This window comes from Heterodontus francisci, chromosome 10, assembly GCF_036365525.1.
Source record: "Heterodontus francisci isolate sHetFra1 chromosome 10, sHetFra1.hap1, whole genome shotgun sequence".
In the NCBI taxonomy this organism is placed as follows: domain Eukaryota; kingdom Metazoa; phylum Chordata; class Chondrichthyes; order Heterodontiformes; family Heterodontidae; genus Heterodontus; species Heterodontus francisci.
In genome coordinates, this window is record NC_090380.1 from 68,015,395 (window position 1) to 68,036,126 (window position 20,732).

The 20,732-nt window shown below is 42.3% G+C and overlaps 1 protein-coding gene across 3 annotated transcripts in view; it reads left to right on the plus strand.

The window, feature by feature from the left end:
* The window catches only part of kdm6a (lysine (K)-specific demethylase 6A), a 311,647-nt gene that overhangs the window by 176,772 nt on the left and 114,143 nt on the right, over window positions 1-20,732 (plus strand). For all 3 annotated transcript variants that reach the window (XR_010975826.1, XM_068040670.1, XM_068040671.1), the window contains exons 8-9: window positions 7,063-7,097; window positions 20,374-20,467. Coding sequence is in view for 2 of the 3 variants with exons in the window: in XM_068040670.1 (XP_067896771.1) it covers window positions 7,063-7,097; window positions 20,374-20,467 (129 nt within the window). In the remaining variant the exon portion in view is untranslated. The remainder of the gene's footprint in view (window positions 1-7,062; window positions 7,098-20,373; window positions 20,468-20,732) is intronic.

Sequence of the window (20,732 nt, forward strand, 5' to 3'; positions counted from 1 at the left end):
AGTGGGATGTATTCGAGGATGCCGAGGGAAGTAAGGGTGGAAATAGCGGAGACAATGGCCATAATCTTCCAATCCTCCTTAGATAGATGGTGCCAGAGGACTGAAGAATTACAAATATTACACCCTTGTTCAAAAAAGAATAAGGAATAAACCCAGCAACTACAGGCCAGTCAGTTTAGCCTTAGTGATGGGAAACCTTTTAGAAATGGTAATCTAATACAAAATTGACAGTCACTTGGATGAGTGTAGATTACTTAAGGAAGTTAAGCAATGATTTGTTAAAGGCAAATCATGTTTATCCAACTTGATTGAGTTTTTTGATCTAGTAATGGAAAGTGCTAATGTGCTCTATATGGACTTCCAAAGGACATTTGATGAAGTGTCATATTATAAAGACCATGGAATAAAAAGAACAGTGGCAGCATGGATACGAAGCTGACTGCTTGACAGGAAACACAATATTGGTGAACAGTTGTTTTTCGGACTGGAGGAAGATATGCAGTGGTGCTCCCCAGGGGTCGGTACTTGGACCACTGCTTTTCTTGATGTACGTTAATGACCTAGACATGAGTGTACAGGCCACAATTTCAAAAGTTGAAGAATTTGACTCAAAGTTGTAAGTATTATGAACTGTGAGGAGGATGGCAATAGACTTTAAGGACAGACAGCTGGTGGAATGGGTGGACAAATGGCAGTTGAAATTTAATGCAGAGAAGTCTGAAATGATGCATTTTGGTAGGACATTTGTGTGTATAAATCTGGGGAGGTAACAGGGTAGGTTGAGAAAGTGGTCAGAAAAGCATTATGGGATCCTGGGATTTATAAATACAGGATTAGAGTACAATGCAAGGAAATTCTGCAGTGAGTGCTTAGGGTCTCGGAATACGCTGCTTGAGTATGGTGGAGGCAAATTCAACTGTGGCTTTCAAAAGGAAATTGGATAAGTACCTGAAGAAAAAAATATTGCAGGGCTATGGGGAAAAGGACAGGGGAGTAGGACTAGCTAAATTGCTCTTGCAGAAAGCTGGCATAGACTAGACGGGCCAAATGGCTACTTTCTGTGCTGTAACCATTCCATGATTCTATGAACTGAAAGCAGATGTGCTGGTAAGTCGCAAAATATCAAAATCTGATGGCCTTTTGGACCTCCTCGGATAAAGGAACCTCTGCTGTTGGCTATAATGCTAGTAACAATATTGGTCATTAATAGCCATAAACCAAACATAATATACTATACAAAGAAGGTGTTGAAACTGCATAAGTGGATAATACAACTGTTTAGCAGAAAAAAATGTTTGCTTCAATTACCAAACAACACAAATTTGAAATTGGCCAGTTTTCCATTCAAATTTTTTTTAAGGAGGAATCCAGTTATGCATAATTGTGGAATTGTGTCCTCATGATCATTTCAACCAAGGACCCAGGTTTGAGTCCACCCTAGAAAATTGGATGAAAATCTGCTTTCTATGACTTCACGACTTCTAAATGAAATGGATGTTTGCAGTTTTGACCTGTATCTACCACCAACCCCATTTTGCAGCCAAAATGTAGCTAAGTTTGAGCTGACTAAAGTATTAATTGAAGGGGACGAGTCCATCAGCCTAACATCGATAGTGGGATGGACAATAGCAAACAATCGGGGATGAAATTAATTGGCATTTGGAAGCATATGTGCTAATCAGCACAGGTTTGTTAAAGACAAATTGTATTTGACTAACTTGATTGCGTTCTCTGAAGTCATGTTCATGAGGCCTTGGAGAGAGTGCCAAAGAGATTTGCTAAAATGGTACCAGGGAGGGGATACTGAACAAGCTGGGGTGTTTCTCCTTGGAGTAGAGAGGGTTAAGAGGAGATTTGATAGAGGCATTCAAAATCATTAAGAGTTTTGACAGGATAAATTAGCAGAAACTGTATCCAGTGGCAGAAGGCTCGATAACCAGAGGGCACAGATTTAGGGTAATTGACAAAAGAACAAGAGGTGACATGAGGAATTTTTTTTAAACAGTGAGTTGGTATGATCTGGAATGACTGCCTGAAAGAGTAGTGGAAGCAGATTCAATGGTAACATTCAAAAGAGAATTGAATAAATATTTGTGGGGGGAAATTTACAGGGCTATGTGAAAGAGCAAGGCAGTGGGATTATTGAATAGCCCCACCAAGAAGCTGGCACAGGCATGATGGGCTGGATGGCCTCCTTCTGTACTGTATCATTCTATGATTCTAAGTACCAACCTTCCTGTAATTTGACTATCTCACTTGAATGGTTTCTATGACATGGGTAATTGATCTGTCAGTATTGGTACAGGGGAGCACCCTGTTGTGAAGCTTGTTATGGTACAGTATAGACTATTTTGCTTCTAAATGGTGTAGTGTACCTCGCCTGAAAATACATTATGCTCGCAGTGCACAAAGTAGACCGATGTTCCAGTCACCAGTATGGTTATTATTTACCTCAATTACTGCTTAACCTGATGGCACTTTTTAATACTATTTGTCTGTGGTTGTGCCTCATTTTGGCAGCATAATGCCGGTCATCAAGAAAATGCATACATATTTTCTCCTTTTTAATTTTACAGCTGCCATTTGTTACTCAGTTTAAGAGCAAGGCAAGTTCCCACTTATGTTGAAGAACTAACTTTTAGGTGTCACCCTTGTTTCAATGCCTCTGGGTCAGAAGAGACTTGCGCATAAAGTTGAGGCTACGTTTTTAGTGCAGTACTGAGTGAGAACACTATTGCTGAAGATGAGATGTTATGCTCAAGCGAACATGAAAGATCCCACAGCACTCTTTGAAGATGAGCATGGGATTTGGCCGGTATGGTTATAGAAGGATGTCTATTTGAAGTATTTTTTGAATGCATCGTTCATGCAGAAAACAGTGTACATTTTCAGAGTTCATGCCTATTATTGTATTGGGTTTGAGCCATACAAACTGACCCACATTGCTGGTTTAGATTTTTTTTTTAAAGTGTGAGCAGAGAAACTAAAACATTTCCTTTCTGTGAATGGGTATGAGAATAAATACTTAAAAACATTTTATTCTGGAATTGCTGCAAGATATTGTTGTTTGCTGAAGAAAGAATTTATTCTAATTGTTATAACAAGAATTTTGTTTGCCATTTATTTTAACACTTGCTGATTTGGGACTTGTAGGAATATATTTACATTCTTGGTGTCAACATGTTATAATGCTGTAGTAAATTAACTCTTGTCATGCTCACGAAGGGAACAGTGGTGAAATGAACTGGAGGAATTATGAAATAAGTCAACTATTGAACTGAACTACAAAAGGACACATGCCACTGACAAAATGGAGTAGAGGTCAGGTGACCCCCTCCTGTACCATCACTAAACATACTTGCCTGTTGAGGACGTAACCCATTATCCACATCTGAATTAGCTTTGGGGAAAACACATTGAAATGTAAAACAGCCCATTCCATGCAAACTACTGCAATCTTCAGGAATGGAGCTAACAAAGACTTTTGTAGACAGTGACACTGCAGCCAAGACTAAAATAATAGGTGTGAAGTAGCACCTATTTATCAGAATGGACCACATTCAGATGCCATCATGGAACAGTGGTTCCCATATCCTGGAACGTTGTATGAATCACCCCAGGGGAGAGCGCCCTTAGTCACCTGATCAGCACCCCAACCTGACAAGTTTCCAGCTTAAAAGGTATCCTCCTGAAGAGAGGGAGAACAGCAGAATAGCAAGCAAAGGGTTTTTCCAGCCAGAACAGCTATGAGTCAGTTCCAGCTAGGTAGGTGCCCTGCTGACTACATCTTTTAACTACTGCAGTAGAGAAATTGCAATGTGACTTTGGAACTCCCCACTTGTAAAAGTGAACCAGGAATTTCACCATCGTCATCGGAAAGATGTTCAACCACAAGGAGCCTGCAACACTTTTCAGGACAAATAACATTCAGGCCTGCACCAATGAAAGATTTCTTCCTGAACAGCTTCTAAAGGTTTTCTTAAAATAACAATCTCTCACCACAATTGGACTATACTGCATGCTACCACTCTACACTCTATCTTGTGTGTGTGTGTGTGTGAATGAATGTGTGAGAGGTTGTAAAAATTTTTTTGTTATTGTATAAAAATAAATATTTATCATTTTTTCTTTAAAACCCACGAGAAGGCCTGCCATTTGTCTATTTTTTGACCCATAAAAACACTCTGGGACTAAAACACTTTTTAAAACACTATCTGCCTTCTGGAAGCCGAACTGAGGCGTGAATAATGGAAGTCACTCACACCACTTCTCCCCTGTTCGTAACACTTAAGTCAACATTCATTCCATTTTGTTGGAGAGATTGTGAATCTTTGTTCTGAACCATACCAGAGTCCTGGTTCCAACCCAGTTCCCAGTGAGTACACAGGTGTCTGAAAGGTTTCTTGTCAGAGTATTTGGTTTGCATACAAGCTGCTTTTGTTCTTTGAACTGATTTCCCATTCCCTATTTTTCCCGAAAGTGTTGACTAAGGCTAGGTCGTTATCCCGCACCCCCCCCCCCCCACCCCCCCCAAGTAGCTATTCCTCTCTGAGCCAAAACATTGAGTTTCAGCCACTGAAACCGGCTACATCCAGTAATTTGGGCTTTGTTGGATTTTAAGCACTGCTATGTCCAGACTGGCCAAGAGAGTGTGGGAAAATGGCGCACTGACACGGAACACAAAAGTCCGAGTGTATCAAACCTGTGTCCTCAGTACCTTGCTCTATGGCAGCGAGGCCTGGACAACGTATGTCAGCCAAGAGCGACGTCTCAATTCATTCCATCTTCGCTGCCTCCGGAGAATACTTGGCATCAGGTGGCAGGACCGTATCTCCAACACAGAAGTCCTCGAGGCAGCCAAGATTCCCAGCTTATACACACTACTGAGTCAGCGGCGCTTGAGATGGCTTGGCCATGTGAGCCGCATGGAAGATGGCAGGATCCCCAAAGACACATTGTACAGCAAGCTCGCCACTGGTATCAGACCCACCGGCCGTCCATGTCTGCTTTAAAGACGTCTGCAAACGCGACATAAAGTCCTGTGACATTGATCACAAGTCGTGGGAGTCAGTTGCCAGCGTTCGCCAGAGCTGGCGGGCAGCCATAAAGGCGGGGCTAAAGTGTGGCGAGTCGAAGAGACTTAGTAGTTGGCAGGGAAAAAGACAGAGGCGCAAGGGAAGAGCCAACTGTGTAACAGCCCTGACAAACAAATTTTTCTGCAGCACCTGTGGAAGAGCCTGTCACTCTAGAATTGGCCTTTATAGCCACTCCAGGCACTGCTCCACACACCACTGACCACCTCCAGGCGCTTACCCATTGTCTCTCGAGATAAGGAGGCCAAAGATAAAAAAGAAATTTTTGTATTGGATCCCAGAGCCCTCAAAACAGGTTTTTATTGTTTGGGTTTGCTAACAATCCATTTTGCACAAAAAACTTTTCAGTTGGCACTGTTTATTTTTGTAAGTCTTGTATATAACACCCCAAGTGCTACAGAAATAAAATCTTATTTCTAATGTGCTGTTTCCGCTCCTAATGAGTTCTTAGCCTACGTGCCCTGGAAGTAGATCATGCTTTGGTGGTGGTCTCCACTGCATGGCATGCCAGTGGTTTGTTATAATTGAGCCTATTGCACAATGGTTCCACTCAACTGCTCTGTTTCTTTTTGCCCTTTCTATCTCCCTGCTCTCTGAGATGGCCTTCCCCTATTCAGCAGTGTCACCATGCCAGACTGCCTAAGTGATCTTTTCACTTCTCCACACAGAAAATGCAGCTTTCTTGGCCATGTCTAGGCATGACCATTATCCTCTAAATGATTTCTGTGCAGAAACAGCATTGAAACAACAAAAAATCCATCCCTGCTGATGGTTGGGAATGCAGTGGTGGGATTTCCCTAAAAGAGTTCCCCTCCATTCTGGTTTAGACAAACCACTGTTACTTAAGACAAGCAGCTTATATATTGTAATTGTTTACTGAAGTCTTCATTCTTGGCTCTGTCCTCACCTCCCACCATCACTCACTCTTCACCCTGCATGCAACATGTATTTCTTCCCCTCTGTAGCTTCACTGACTCCTCTCTGACTCTTTTGGGTTTTGAGTATTGCTGGTCTTAAATCATTTTTGCAGTTTGTTAACTAAATAAACATAATGCACTATAAATGTATTTGCCCGGCCTAGCCATTGTCCGTCTTTTCCCCCAAACACCCTCCCCCCATGCTAATTTGCCTCTGAGAAAGCCACTGTGACTGCATTCATGATTGTCTTTGAAACCAGTTTTAAGTTCTTGAAAGTACTTTTACTATGGAAGAAAAGCACAATATGACTTCAAATTTGCAGCCAGTTCCCATGTGGCTATACTGCTTTTTCAGTGGCACTCTGGAACACTTGATGGTTAACATCCACATTCCATTTCAATTCTCCCATTACTTCCACAAAACCCTTCCAACACTCGCAAAGTATAACCTCCCTTGCCTACAATTTCAACATCTTCCCTAACATTTTCTGTGCATTGTGAATTTTTCACAACAAACATAAAAATAAAATTCAGTTCATAAATTTGATATGTAACTGAACAAAAAGCACAAGAATATTCATTGCATGGATTTACAATTTCTACAAAAATGTAGATAAAATATGGACTTGTGAAAATAGTACCTACAATCGCATAATACTTTAAAACAATATTATTTCGCTTGAATGCTGCTGATTTATGATTCGATAATGTTACATTGCTGAGTAGTATAATCTCTGACTCACATTGAGCAATGCCTTGGGAAATCCACTGGGTATATTTGGAAATCTCAGTTATTCATAAAAATGTTTCTATGCATGCATTTAATCATCTCTGGTGCTTGAATGAGTTTTGCAAACTTCTGTAGAAATTCTTTTCATTGAAGAGCTTTTGTGTCTATTGCCACATTTCTAGATGATGATGGTTTGATATGCTTCATGAATTGTCAATTGAATGTCATGCCAAATGAATCAAATTATAATTTTTTATTATATATAATTGAAAAAAAATTGTTTATGGTGTCCACAACTAAAATTGTTAAATTTTTGTTGCAGTTCAGTTCCATGTTGCTCACTTGTATGAAATCCAGGTAAGCGATCATCATATCTATTAAACTGTCTCTCTTTAATGGTCTTTTCAGATGTATTCAGAGTGAATTTGCATGCACCATCAATACAGTGAAGATGCAAAAATGAGATTGTTTAGGGAGGGGAATTGAATGAGTTAGTGAGGCCAGGGAGGCTGTGTGGGGCAGGGTGTCCAGGGGAAGTGGGAGTCTGTGGGCTGGGTGAGGCAGTGTGGGGTGGGGGAGGGGGGATGTGTGAGTGAGAAATAGTTAATAGAAAAAATGAGAGGTGCAAGATTGAGATTGGGGAGAGTGGAAGGTGATTTGACTTTCCAACTTGCAGGGGCACTGGTAAATTCACTTAGCTCTGTGTAGTTTTGAGTTGTCTGCGTATCGTTACTATTTGGTCTCTAGACCAGAAATCTCCCTTCTGTATAAATTGAGGGCTGCGTTTGCTGACAATGCAGCCACTAGGCAGCACAGTCTTGGCACATGCACAAATCCGTGTAGAAATGCATCACGATCTGGACAATATCCAGGCTTGGGCTGATAAGTGGCAAGTAACATTTGCGCCACACAAGTGCCAGGCAATGACCATCTTCAACAAGAGAGAATCTGACCATCTCCCCTTGACATTCAATGGCATCACCATCGCTGAATCCCCCACGATCAACATCCTGGGGGCTACCGTTGACCAGAAACTGAACTGGAGTAGCCACATAAGTACCGTGGCTACAAGAGCAGGTCAGAGACAAGGATTCCTGTGGTGGGTAGCTCACCTCCTGACTCCCCAAAGCCTGTCTACCATCTACAAGGCACAAGTCAGGAGTGTGATGGAATACTCTCCACTTGCCTGGGTGGGTGCAGCTCCAACAATGCTCAAGAAGCTCGACACCATCCAGGACAAAGCAGCCCGCTTGATTGGCACGCCATCCACCACCTTCAACCTTCACTTCCTGCACAACCGACACACAGTGGCAGCAGTGTGTACCATCTGAAAGACGCACTGCAGCAATGCGCTAAGGCTCCTTAGACAGCACCTTCCAAACGCGCGATCTCTACCAACCAGAAGGGCAAGGGCAGAAAATGCATGGGAACACCACCACCTGCAATTTCCCCTCCAAGTCTCTCACCATCCTGGCTTGGAACTATATCGCCGTTCTTTCACTGTCGCTGGGTCAAAATCCTGGAACTCCCTTCCTAACAGCACTGTGGGTGTACCTACCTCACATGGACTGCAGCGGTTCAAGAAGACAGCTCACCACTACCTTCACAAGGGCAATTCGGGATGGCCAATAAATGCCAGCCTAGCCAGCGACGCCCACATCCCATGAATGAATATAAAAAATGCAGCTGCCAGTAATCAAGATGGCGCTGCTCAATTTATCACAAAAACAAATTAAGCCCAAATCCCCTCAATGGCTGTGATTGCCACCTCCATCACTCTCTTTCCTCCTCCTCCACCCCCCCCCCACCCACCCACCAGCAGTAGCCCGCTCCCTTCTGCCACTGCACTTGTCTTCGCCATTCCCTCCCACACCTGTCTGCTCACCGCTCGCTCCGCGCCTCGCCTCTGCTTTCCCTCGGCCACTCGTTCCCCACCGTTTCTTTAGGTGGCACAGTGGGGAGTGATTGGCCGAAGGGGAGGGGAAGCGGTGAGGCCTGGAGCAGGGGGTGGGGCAAAGTAGGGTGCAAGAAGCCAGTGGGTGGGGGGGAGGGGGAGGTAGAGTGGCAAGGCCTGAGCCAGTGGCTGAGGGAAGGCAGCGGCAAGGTGGGGAGTGAGCAGCCCATTCTAGCACGCGATGACATTTTAGAGCGCATGCACGAATTAGCCCTAGCAAGCCGGGTGCTGTCCTACATGGGCAGCTGGGAACGCACTGATAACTGCGCTTGGCTGCATTGTCAGGAGTCACTTTGTAAATTGAGTGAAAGAAGAGGCTAGCATTTATTTAGCACTTTATCCTGTCTGAAATTAATCAGTGCTTTATGTGCAAAGCCATTTGAATTATGGTTCATCCAAATGGTTGTAATTAAATTCTATACGCTTATCAAGTTGTGGAACATCTGCATGGGAGCAGATCCAACCTTAATTTGCATGTTAATGCAATCCGTAATTAATACCTCAATGTCATCAAATACAGATTGTGTTGTGCCATGTTGATGTAATAGAATTCTCTTAATGGAGCTATTCTTGTAATTAGTCAAATGTTTTGTTTCAAATCTTTATTTAAGTAAACTAATCTATGCCTGAGGAGGCATTTTGCAAATGGAATGATGGGCTGGTAAGATGGGCAATGCAGTCGCAAATGGAATTTAATCCTGGGAAGTGTGAGGTGATGCATTTTGGGAGGACTAACAAGGCAAGGGAATATATAATGGATGGTAGGACCCTAGGAAGTACAGAGGGTCAGAGGGACCTTGGTGTACTTGTCCATAGATCACTGATGGCAGCATCACAGGTAGATAAGGTGGTTAGGAAGGCGTATGGGATACTTGTCTTTATTAGCCGAGGCATAGAATATGAGAACAGGGAGGTTATGATGGAGCTGTATAAAACGCTAGTTAGGTCACAGCTGGAGTACTGTGTACAGTTCTGTTCACACTATAGCAAGGATGTGATTGCACTGGAAAGGGTGCAGACGAGATTCACCAGGATGTTGTCTGGGCTGAAACATTTCAGCTATGAAGAGAGACTGGATAGGCTAGGGTTGTTTTCCTTAGAGCAGAGAAGGCTGAGGGGGACCTGATTGAGGTATACAAAATTATGAGGGGCATTGATAGGTTAGATAGGAAGAAACTTTTTCCCTTAGTGGAGGTGTCAATAACCAGGGGGCATTGATTTAAGGTAAGGGGGGATTTGAGGGGAAAAAAAATTCTCCCAGCGGATGGTTGGAATCTGGAACACACTGCCTGAAGGGGTGGTAGAGGCAGGAATCCTCCCAACATTTAAGATGAGCACTTAAAATGCCATAGCATACAAGGCTACGGGCCAAGTGCTGGAAAATGGGATTAGAATAGATAGGTGCTTCATGGCTGGCGCAGACACGATGGTCCGAAGGGCCTGTTTCTGTGCTGTATAAACTCTGACACTGACATTGGGTACACCTTTTGGTCTAGTTTCTCAGGACTTTGCAAGGCAACTGACATTGTGGTAACAGCAGTGCGAATTCTGTTCAAAGTAATTAGCAGTTAGTCAGAATTTGTTTAGCTTGTTGGTGTATTTTGCAAGATATTTTTAACTTTTAATTAGGAAATGGTAACGTTTTTAGGTCTACTGTGTCTAGAAATTTCAATAACTGGAGTAACTGATTATCGAAGTGGTCAGATGATGCAACTGGGGTTTACACTGATGTATAGCAAAAAGCAGGCCTCTTAAAGTTCTCTTTTTGAGAGTGACTTTTCCCTTTTTAAAAAAATAGTATGAAAATGACCATGCAGGGCTAAAGTTGTTAGCAAGATCAGTATTTGCCACAAAGTAATATTGTTCTGGTAGTAAAGATTTATTACATGTACACAATTTTCTGTTAAGCTTTCAAATGGATGCCTAATGGTAACTTGTAACCAAATTCACTTTAGTGTTGTGCTTGTGTTGATTGAAACTCCATTTTTATCAGGAAAGAACATTTACTTGCACCCATGGGGAAAAGTAGAGGGACTATCATTGTAACAGACAGCAACTTTATGGCATTTGCATATCTTCCTCATTACACTGTCTAGCTTTGAGTGGGTAATGGTGCTGCATTAGGCAATAAAGTCTGGAAATGAGTGCTGACCAGCACTCTTCCTTTGATGATCTAATCACTCTAAAGGACTAATAAGTTTCCAATAGAAACAAAGTAATAATTGATGAAAACTAAATTACCTGTTTTCGAAGATTTAGTTCACTATTTCTCTTGGAATTGCCAGTTTTAGTTATTGATATATTCTCTTTTGTTCAGGTCACCAATTAAGTTAAAAACGTAAGTTACAACAGCCTCCAACATTTAAGTTGCTTTCCAGGATCTCTCTCAACAGTCAAAAAAAATCTTAAAATTGTTGCATTCTTTGCATGCCCAACCCAACCAACTATCGGGACAACATAAACATTTCCAGAATTGTACTTTGTTTTCCAAAAGTGTTAATATCTGTATTTTTGAATGGAATAGGAAGGAATAGAAATTTGAAAAATAATTTTCATTCAGCATGTTTGGTGCATATGGATTCTGTTATGTGTATCAGATAAGTAGTGTATCTGCATAAGCTTAGTAGTGGAACATGTAATTCAGAGGATAAAACAGTTGCAGGTTAATTGCTGTTTGTATTACAAATAAGAATTGACTATTGCCAAAAAAGTATTGGAAATATTGTTGCATGTATGATGACTCTAGAAGATGACCTCTATTATTTTGCTCTTATACCTGATGTACCACTTCTGCCAATTTTCTCTTCTCTCCTTCAAGAATTTGACTTTTAGTGTGCAGTTGCACAAGTGCTGCTTGCCTTCTGATAACTTTGGCAAAGTGGCCATTATGTGTGAACTTAGAGCATGAGGGTCAACAGGCCTTCTGACCCCAGAGGAAAGGCATCATGCCCTGACCCAGTATCTTGTGAGTATTTCCAGCAAAGGTTGCTGATTAGTAATCAAAAGCAGGAAACCTGGTTGATTTTTCTTCCCTTTAGCCTAGGATTAATTATAGCATCATCATAGGCCCCAGACGTATAGGCCTTTGACTTGTCTTTCTTCTGGACACCTTCTTTCCAGGAGATGATGTAATTAGCCTCTCGAATAGAGCCTGTGTTAGCTAATCTGGTTTCTTGCAGAGCGGCAATGTCAACACCAAGCTTGTGTAGCTCATGGTCAATCAGGGCTGTCTTGCATACACCAGCTGTGGATTGTGGGTTGCTGTTCATTCCAGGACACACAGACCTTACATTCCAGCTTCCAAGCCAAAAGGTTCCTGATCTTTGTTTTTCTGCACAGCCTAGGCATGGTTTTAGAGGTGCATACTAGCCTAGCATCTGCACCCTCTTTTGACCTCGTAGGCTGGAAAGAGCTCTGAAGATTGCCCTGAGCATGGTGTAGGCTTCACAGTGAGCAACCGACTGACACAGTCAATTGAGCCACCAGTAGCAACCTAGGAGTGCCTCATCGCGCTGTGGTTATTATCTGATGGAGGCACAGTCAACATCATATGTGTCTACACACCAACTCTGAATGCCAGTGTCTCAGATAAAGAGCATTTCTGTGACTCCCTAGGTGATGTTCTGAGGAACAACCCAAATGGCGAGAGACTATTCATCCTGGGCAACTTCAACGCATGTGATTCATTGCCAACATGCCTCTATTGTCATGGAGTGGGAATGATCAACGATAACGGACAACGCTTTCTTGAGATTTGTCCCCTGAATGAACTCTGCATCACCAATACCCCCTTCCAGGCAGACATTGCCACACGGTATCATGGTGTTATCCAAGGTATGGTCATTGGCATCAACTAGACCTAATTATCATGAGGAGGTACGATCTGCCCAGTGTTCTTCACACCTGCACCTACCATAGCGTAGATTGCGACACCAACCACTCTCTTAGCAGCAGCAGAGTGAATGTGCACCCCCGAAAGTTCCACAGCTCCAAACATGATGGCCCACCACGCATCAACATCTCTTGAATAAGCAATGATGCCAAATACCAGCACTTAGCAATGTCGCTAGAATGCTTAGTACCCACCAAGCCTTAACGGGAAGTGCAGATTCTGGCATAGAAGCTTGGAAGCCACGAAGCTCAATCATCTATGAAGCAGCATAAACATCATTTGGTAAAGATGGAACCTGCAACAAGGGCTGATTTGAGACCTACTCAGCTGAAATGATGTCTGTCATTGATGCAAAAGCCAAAGCTTACATGATGCACAATATAAACCCAACAGCTAAGACATTGCATGACCTGAAAGTAGCCAAGACAGCTGTGCAAAGGAATGGGTGATACTGCGCAAACAAATACTGGATCAGCTTATGTCAAGAAATCCAAACTGCGTGTGGCAACGGAAATTTACAACCTATGTACAAAGGGATCAAGAGGGCGTTTGGTCCTGCCATCACCAAAGTTGCTTCCCTGCATTTAGTAGATGAAGTACTCACTGATAAACGTAAACAGATGTCCCGTTGGGCTGAACACTACTGTGAGCTGTACTCCTGTGAATTGGACATCTCCCAGTTTGCGCTCGATGTTCTCCTGCAACTTCCTGTCATGGATGAGTTAGATGAAGAGCCTTCATCACTGGAGCTTGAGAAGGCCGTAGACCACCTAGTGAGCAGAAGGGCACCGGGCAAGGATGGAATCCCAGCTGAACTGCTCAAGCATGGAAAGTCCCATCTATTGCCACACTTTTTATGACCACCACCACCTCTTCTGGAAAGTAGGCTCTGTTCCACAGGGGATGCGTGATGCCAAAATCATCACTGTACAAAAACAAAGTGACAGAGGCGACTGCAACAACTACAGGGTCATCACACTCCTTGCATCACAGGGAAGGCCTTTGCTTGGGTCATGCTTAAAAGACTCCATTTACTTGCAGACCAAGCGTACCTAGAATTTGAATTCAATTAATAAATCTGGAATTTAAAGCTAGTCTAATGATGGCCATGAAACCATTGTCGATTGTAAAAACCCATTTGGTTCACTAATGTCCTTTAGGGAAGGAAATCTGCTGTCCTTACCTGGTCTAGCCTACATGTGACTCCAGATCCACAGTAATGTGGTTGACTCTTACATGCCCTCGAAATGGCCTAGCAAGCCACTCAGTTCAAGGGCAATTAGGGATGGGCAATAAATGCTGGCCTGGCCTGCGACGCCCACATCCCATGAAAGAATTTTTAAAAAGGTGCAGATCTCACTAAGGCATTCAATACCATCAGCAGAGCAGCATTCGACAAGATTTTGGGAAAAATTGGCTGTCCGCCGAAGTTCCTCTGTTTCATCCGCTCCTTCAATGACAACAATTTGATGGCTCCACTTCCGACAAGTTTCGGAGTGAAGAATGGAGTGAAACAGGGTTGTGTCTTAGCCCCCACTCTATTTGGCATCTTCTCCATGCTCCTGACCTTCACCTTCCCTGCAGATATGGAAGGAGTCTACTTGCACACTAGGTCAGATGGCAAGCTATCAAGGCTGAAAGTGAAGACAAAAACGCATCACCTCCTGATCAGAGAGTTCCTCCACGCTGATGATGTTGCACTAGTCGCTCACATGGAAACTCGGCTACAAAGACTCGTGGACTGTCTCGTCCGTGCCTGTAACGTGTTCTCCTTGCAAACCGTGATCATGGGACAAAGTATTGCATCTCCGTTGCTGATCACACTAAATAACACCCCACTGAAAGTGGTCAGCAAATTCTGCTATCTTGAGTCCACGATGACAGACAGTCTGTCCCTTGATGGAGAGCTCGATACCTCAAAGACAGAGCTCCCAAGTGTGTTGGCACAAATCAGACAGAGGCGACTTTGGTGGATCGGTCACATCCACAGGATGGAAGACTCGCATACCCAAGGACCTTCTGAATGGTGAGGTGGCTGGGGCCAGATGACCAGTAGGGCTCTGAAAGATTAGCTTCAAAGATGCCTGCAAGTGTGACCTGAAGGCCTTAAATGTTGACTATCGCACCTGGGAGTCACTAGCTGGTGAAAGAGGGAAATGACGACACATCCTGTGGACTGGTATGCACTACCATGACGAGGAGTGGCTACAGCAGCTTGGCAACAGGCACCAACGTCAAAAACAACAACTCAGCATCACTTGGCAGCTTCATGTGCAGCACGTGGCAGAACCTGCTTCTCCAGGATTGGCCTTCACAGCCATCAGTAAAGGTGCACCAAGAGAAGACACCCCACCTAAGTGGATTGATTGCTGCATGTCTGTCATCTTTAGTAGATGGAAGGAGGCCAACCCAACTGCTGCCTTGCATGGAATCAACTAACTTAACACAGGCTAGGGACTGAACCTGGGCCTTTTCTGGTGTATATGCTCAGCTGCCTAAACCAGTGAAGTAATCTTTACCTGATATGGACTTTACCTCACAAGGACTGCAGCGGGTTCAAGAAGGCAGCTCACCACCACCTTCTCAAGCAATTAGGGATGGGCAATAAGTGCTGGCCTAGCCAGCGACATCCACATTCCATGAATGAATTTTTTTTTTAATTGTCAAATGTCTTCCTAAGTTCAAAAGGCTTTGAATAAATTTTCTTGTCTGCAAAATATAGTGGCACTGTTGAATGTAAACAAGAGTGTGATTATAATTATAGCACTTGTTTGTTTTAGTGTGATTATGTTGACTAGAGATTTTTTTTTAATTCATTCATTAATCAGTCTATTCTGCTGATGAGGGACAAACAATTTCCAAGTTAGTACAAAGTGGCCATATCAGAGAGTTAAAACTTCAGTGACTAGGATCTTTTCAGTGACCTGAAGAAGCATACGTCTACCCTGTTTCACCATGAAACAAATGTATACCACTTTCCAGTACACACTGAGGAGGCAATGAAGATATCAAAACATAGTATCTGTCTTGTGTAGCCGATATGTCCCTAGTGTGTTGCTGCAGCTGTTTTGGCTTGTGTAGTGTAACCAGCAAAAATCCAACAGAGAATCCATTGTTTGGTGATATCCTCTTGCCAGAGTTTCAGACATCCTCTTGTACATAATCATTAGGAGATTATAGTTGCCTTTGGATTCATTCGGCCTGACTGAGGACATCTGTTCTATGGAACTAAGGACTTTGGTATATTGATTCCTTTAGACTAAGCACTAAAAATATAAATACCAACCAGGTATAGACTAATGTATCCAATTAAAGTGCACTGAGGATTGTGGACATTGGACATTTCATGACTTTACAAACTGGATGTAAAGTGTATGAAGACATTATGACCTGAACTTGCTTGCTGTTGCTGTATGGGGCACTTCACTTAGAAGGCTATTTTATGCTGTATTGCTAATCTGTTTTGTAATACTCATTGATTTGTTATTTTGGCATTGCGTTGTGACTTGGGCTATTTCGATCAGTTTTCATCTGTGGCATCCTTTTCAGCTTATTGGTCCATTTATCTGATCTGTGCACTTCATGAAATAGTACCAAATAAAGTCACCAATGATAGTATCTTGTGCCCCTTTATGTAGTAGTAATATTGAAAACAGAATTCATAGGAAAGGTATCTTTTTGTTTCATCTGTTTGGGAGAAAATTGTTTGTTCTCAATCTGTAAAACATCACACTTCAATACTGCTTTCCATGCTGTGGAAGAGTTGAGGGGAGTTGTAGGGCTGGAGGAGGTTACAGAGATAGGGAGGGTCAAGGCCATGAAGGGATTTAAACACGAGGATGTGAATTTTAATTTGAGGGCATTGGGGGATTGAAAGTCAATGTTGGACACCAAGAGCAGCATGATGAATGAGCGAGACTTTGCAGGATAGGATAGAGGCAGGAGAGTTTTGGATGTTGTGAATGTTTTGGTGGATGAGGAATGGAAGGTTAGCCAAGAAAACATTAGACTAAAGACTAGAGGTGACTAAAGGAATTAATGAGTGTTTTAGTGGCAAATGCGCTGAAGCAGGATCTGAGGTGAGCAGTATTAAAGGTACAAGTTGGCAGTAAAAGTGTGTGGGATCAGAAGGTCAGTTTGTGGTGCGAGCTGAAGACGATGGCTTGAGTCTTTCAAAGTTTAACTGAAGAAAATTGCACTCATTCAAGATTGGATTCCCCCATTCAGTGCTGTTGGATGCAAGCCATGCCCTAATCTTGCCGATAGATGTCAAAATTCCAATAGAGTCAAATTTCACATTCCACGCCAGTTCTCCCAAATCTGTTTCCTCCCTCGATTTCAAATTAAACATCCCCAACATGTCATCAAATCTCTAACAGCTCCACTATAGCACTGCAGATTCATTGCTCTTAAAGTTGCAAAGCTCAGGACTGCCCCCAACTGCAGCCAAACCAGCTCATCCAAAACTCTGCTATCTTTATCCAATCCTGCAGCGAGTCCTGCCCCACCCATCACTTCTATTCTTGTTGACCTACATTGGCTGCCCATTCCATCCCCTAACACCTCAAATTTGAAATTTTCATCTGTGTGTTTAAATCTCTTCATGGGTCAGCCCTCTCAATCCATATAATCTCTTCCAGCCCATAATCGCTGCCCAATTCCCTATTCCCAATACTCCTAAATACCAGATATATACCCCCTTGTTCAGTATTCTTAATTTTATACTGCATGATGTCTGAAACTAAAAATAAAGGTAAAGGAATATGTAAAATAAAAACCACCTACTTTTACCGAACAATGGGCATTCATTGCGTATAGCACTATGAAAAATGTCAGACTATCTCCACTTTAAAAACAAATGCAATAGATCAGTGTCCCTAATGTTAAAAAACTTGTCCTCTGACTCGCAGTGAGCAATGTCACATGAGATGATCTAGAAAATAACATACAGTCTATATAATCCATCTATTTAATATTCAGCACCAAATTCTCAAGGGCAGTTCAGAATGGGGATAAATGCAGGCCTTGCCAGCGATTTTTCACATCCCATGAATGGATAATAAAAAAAGCTATGTAGTACAAGTACAAAATGTACAACAGTGCCTCGCCTCTCAGCAGAAGTTTCTTGCTTTTAGAAAGTCACAGCCAAGTTAGAAGTTTAAAAAGAAATTTTATGAATTTAATTCATTTTAACTTTTAAAAAATTTGTTCTGGGGATATGAGCATCGCTGGCAAAGCCAGCATTTATTGCCCTTACTTAATTGCCTTTGAGCAGGTGGTGGTGAGCTGCTGCCTTGAACTGCTGCAGTCCATGTAGTGTAGGTGCACCCACAGTGCTGTTGGGGAGGGAGTTCCAGGATTTTGACCCAGTGACAGTGAAAGAACGGTGATATAGTTCCAAGTCAGGATGGTGTTTGGCTTGGAGGGGAACTTGTAGGTGGTGGTGTGCCCTTGCATCTGCTGCCCTGGTAGAGGCCATGAGTTTGGAAGATGCTGTTGAAGGAGCCATGGCGAGTTGCTGCAGTGTACCTTGTAGCTGGTACACACTGCTGCCACTGTGTGCTGGTGATGGAGAGAGTGAATATTGAGGTTGGTGGATGGGATGTCGTTCAAGTCGGCTGCTTCGTCTTGGAAGATGTTGAGCTTCTTGTGTTATTGGAACTGCACTTATCTAGGCAAGTGGACAGTATTCCATCACACTCCTGACTTGTGCCTTTTAGATGGCTTTAAGGATTCAGAAGGTGAGTTACTCACGGCAGAATTCCCAACCTATGACCTGCTCTTGTAGCCACAGTATTTATATGGCTGGTCCAGTTAAGTTTCTGATCAATGGTAACCCCCAAGATGTTGGCGTGGAATTCAGTGATGGTAATGCCGTCAAATGTCAAGGAGTGGTGGTTAGATTCTCTTGTGTTGGAGATGATCATTGCTTGGCACTTATGTGACACGAATGTTACTGGCCATTTATCAGCCCAAGCCTGAATGTTGTCCGGGTCTTCCTGCATCTGGACATGGACTACTTCAGTATCTGAGGAGTCGCAAACACTGCATTGACGAGCGAACACCCCCACTTCTGATCTTATGTTGGAGGGAAGGTCATTGATGAAGCAGCTGTGCTATTTTGTAGATGTAATTAGAGGTGTTGCTAATTATGAATTCCATGCAAAGATAAGGAATGAAATTTAGATGAACAGTATTCATATTTTCAGCAGAAATACTTTGAGCATCTAAGTCATGTAGTGCGATACAGTAACTATAACTATATCCTGTAAGGCTGTGTATAGCGGTAAGGTTCAATATTGATCAATTTTCACTCCTGAGACATTTATTCCCTGTGGATAAGCAAGCAGTTGTGCTTAGACAGCAGAGGTGCATAACTTCAGTCTTCCATGACCAGGTCTTTTGGTTTCGTTCCAAGCATCAGATTGTTGCACTGAATCGTTGCTAATTTCATATAGCCAGGTTCACAGAGGAACTCTGTGGCCACCTCCAATCCAGAACAGTCATTTGCTGACCTTGATTCTGAATTTCAGTGCCCACTTTACAGGAACTTTGTCTCTAAGTCTGTTGACCTAACCCAAGAGTACCCAGTGATTACAATTAATGATGACTCCTGTCTTCTCTAGTTTAGTTCTCATTGTTATATCTGTTTGTGGACAGTCAAATCATCAATGGTCATCTCTGAAAGGATATGTGGAATGCTTCCAGTCTCTTGATATCTTGCTTAAGTAGTGTCTACTTGTCGTGGATGCATCTATCCATGACAATATAGTTCGGAGTGACCACCCTACAGTACTTATGGAGACGAAGTACTGTCTTCACACTGAGGACACTCTCCATTGTGTTGTATGACACTATGACTGTGCTAAATGGGATAGATTCAGAACAGATCGAGCAGCTCAAAGTTTTTACCAAATAAGTTTTCAGTGTAGTGAGATACTACTTCAGTATAGCATGTAGAAATTATTCATGACGGTAATGCCATTTTTTTCATGAACTTCACTGTTCCCACATAATCTGAAGCGTGTCTGCTTATGGACTTGCTTTTTAAAAAAAGTAAATGTTCATTTGGTGTTTATTACTATCTGAATGTTCTGTGCTAAATTTGAGACTGCAATCATTGTACTGTTGAGCTATTATTTTAACCGCATTCTTCCTCCTTTAGAAGAAAGTGCCTTCTGACTGGCATTAGCTCGTGAAAGACCACCTGAGGTCCATTGCAGGAAAAAGCCTGCAGATCCTAAGTTCTAACACTCCACTATATGGGCCAGCACTAGTGCCATTAAATTGCAGGGACTATGTTAATTTTGGCTATTTTCTGAACTTGTATTGTTGTGTTTAATTTGAAATCTTTCTGTTGAAACATTCAATTGAATAATTGGAAGAAAAAATATTAACTTATTTTACTTGGACCAGAACTGTACAAATCTATTTTTTCATCTTTTAATTTATCTGTTAACGGCTGGCTCATTTTCCATCTTGAGATACATGCTGAACAGAACGATGGGCCCTAAATATGTTGTGAAATTCTGTTTTGCCCACAAGTCCCCTCCTCCTCATTCCATGCTTTCTGTGGGACCTGTTTTTCTAGTCTGTGCAATTGTTGTCATTTCTTTGATCTCTTTGTGACAGCAGTGTTCAGAAAGCATCTTTCACTCTTGTTTGTGTGGTTCCAGCTCCAAGAACGAAAGCTGTAAAAGTTTTAGTTGCCAAGAGCTTTAGGGTTGTTTGAGTTGAAACTTGCCTTAGACAGTTTTTCTTTTCTCCCCCCACCCCCGCAATTGCAGAGAAAGTATCGTGCTGCAAAGGAAGCCTATGAACAACTTTTGCAAACAGAGAATCTTGCCGCACAAGTGAAAGCAAACATACTGCAGCAGCTAGGTAAGTGTTTCAAACTTTTGTTTTCAAGTCCCTTTTGTAATTGCAAATGATCAAATTTCTGTTACGCTTTAAATGGGACAAAGTTGTTGAAACTGTCAAAGTGTTGCATATTGACAGTAATGTGTGTTTCAATCCAGTTGTAAATAAATAAAACTAATTTGAATTAAAGTTTGATATTTTGCGTGCAACTTTCTGCAATAGAATTTATATTTTAATATAAATTTAGTTACAACATTTGAGATTTTTATTTATTGTCCTGCTAGTT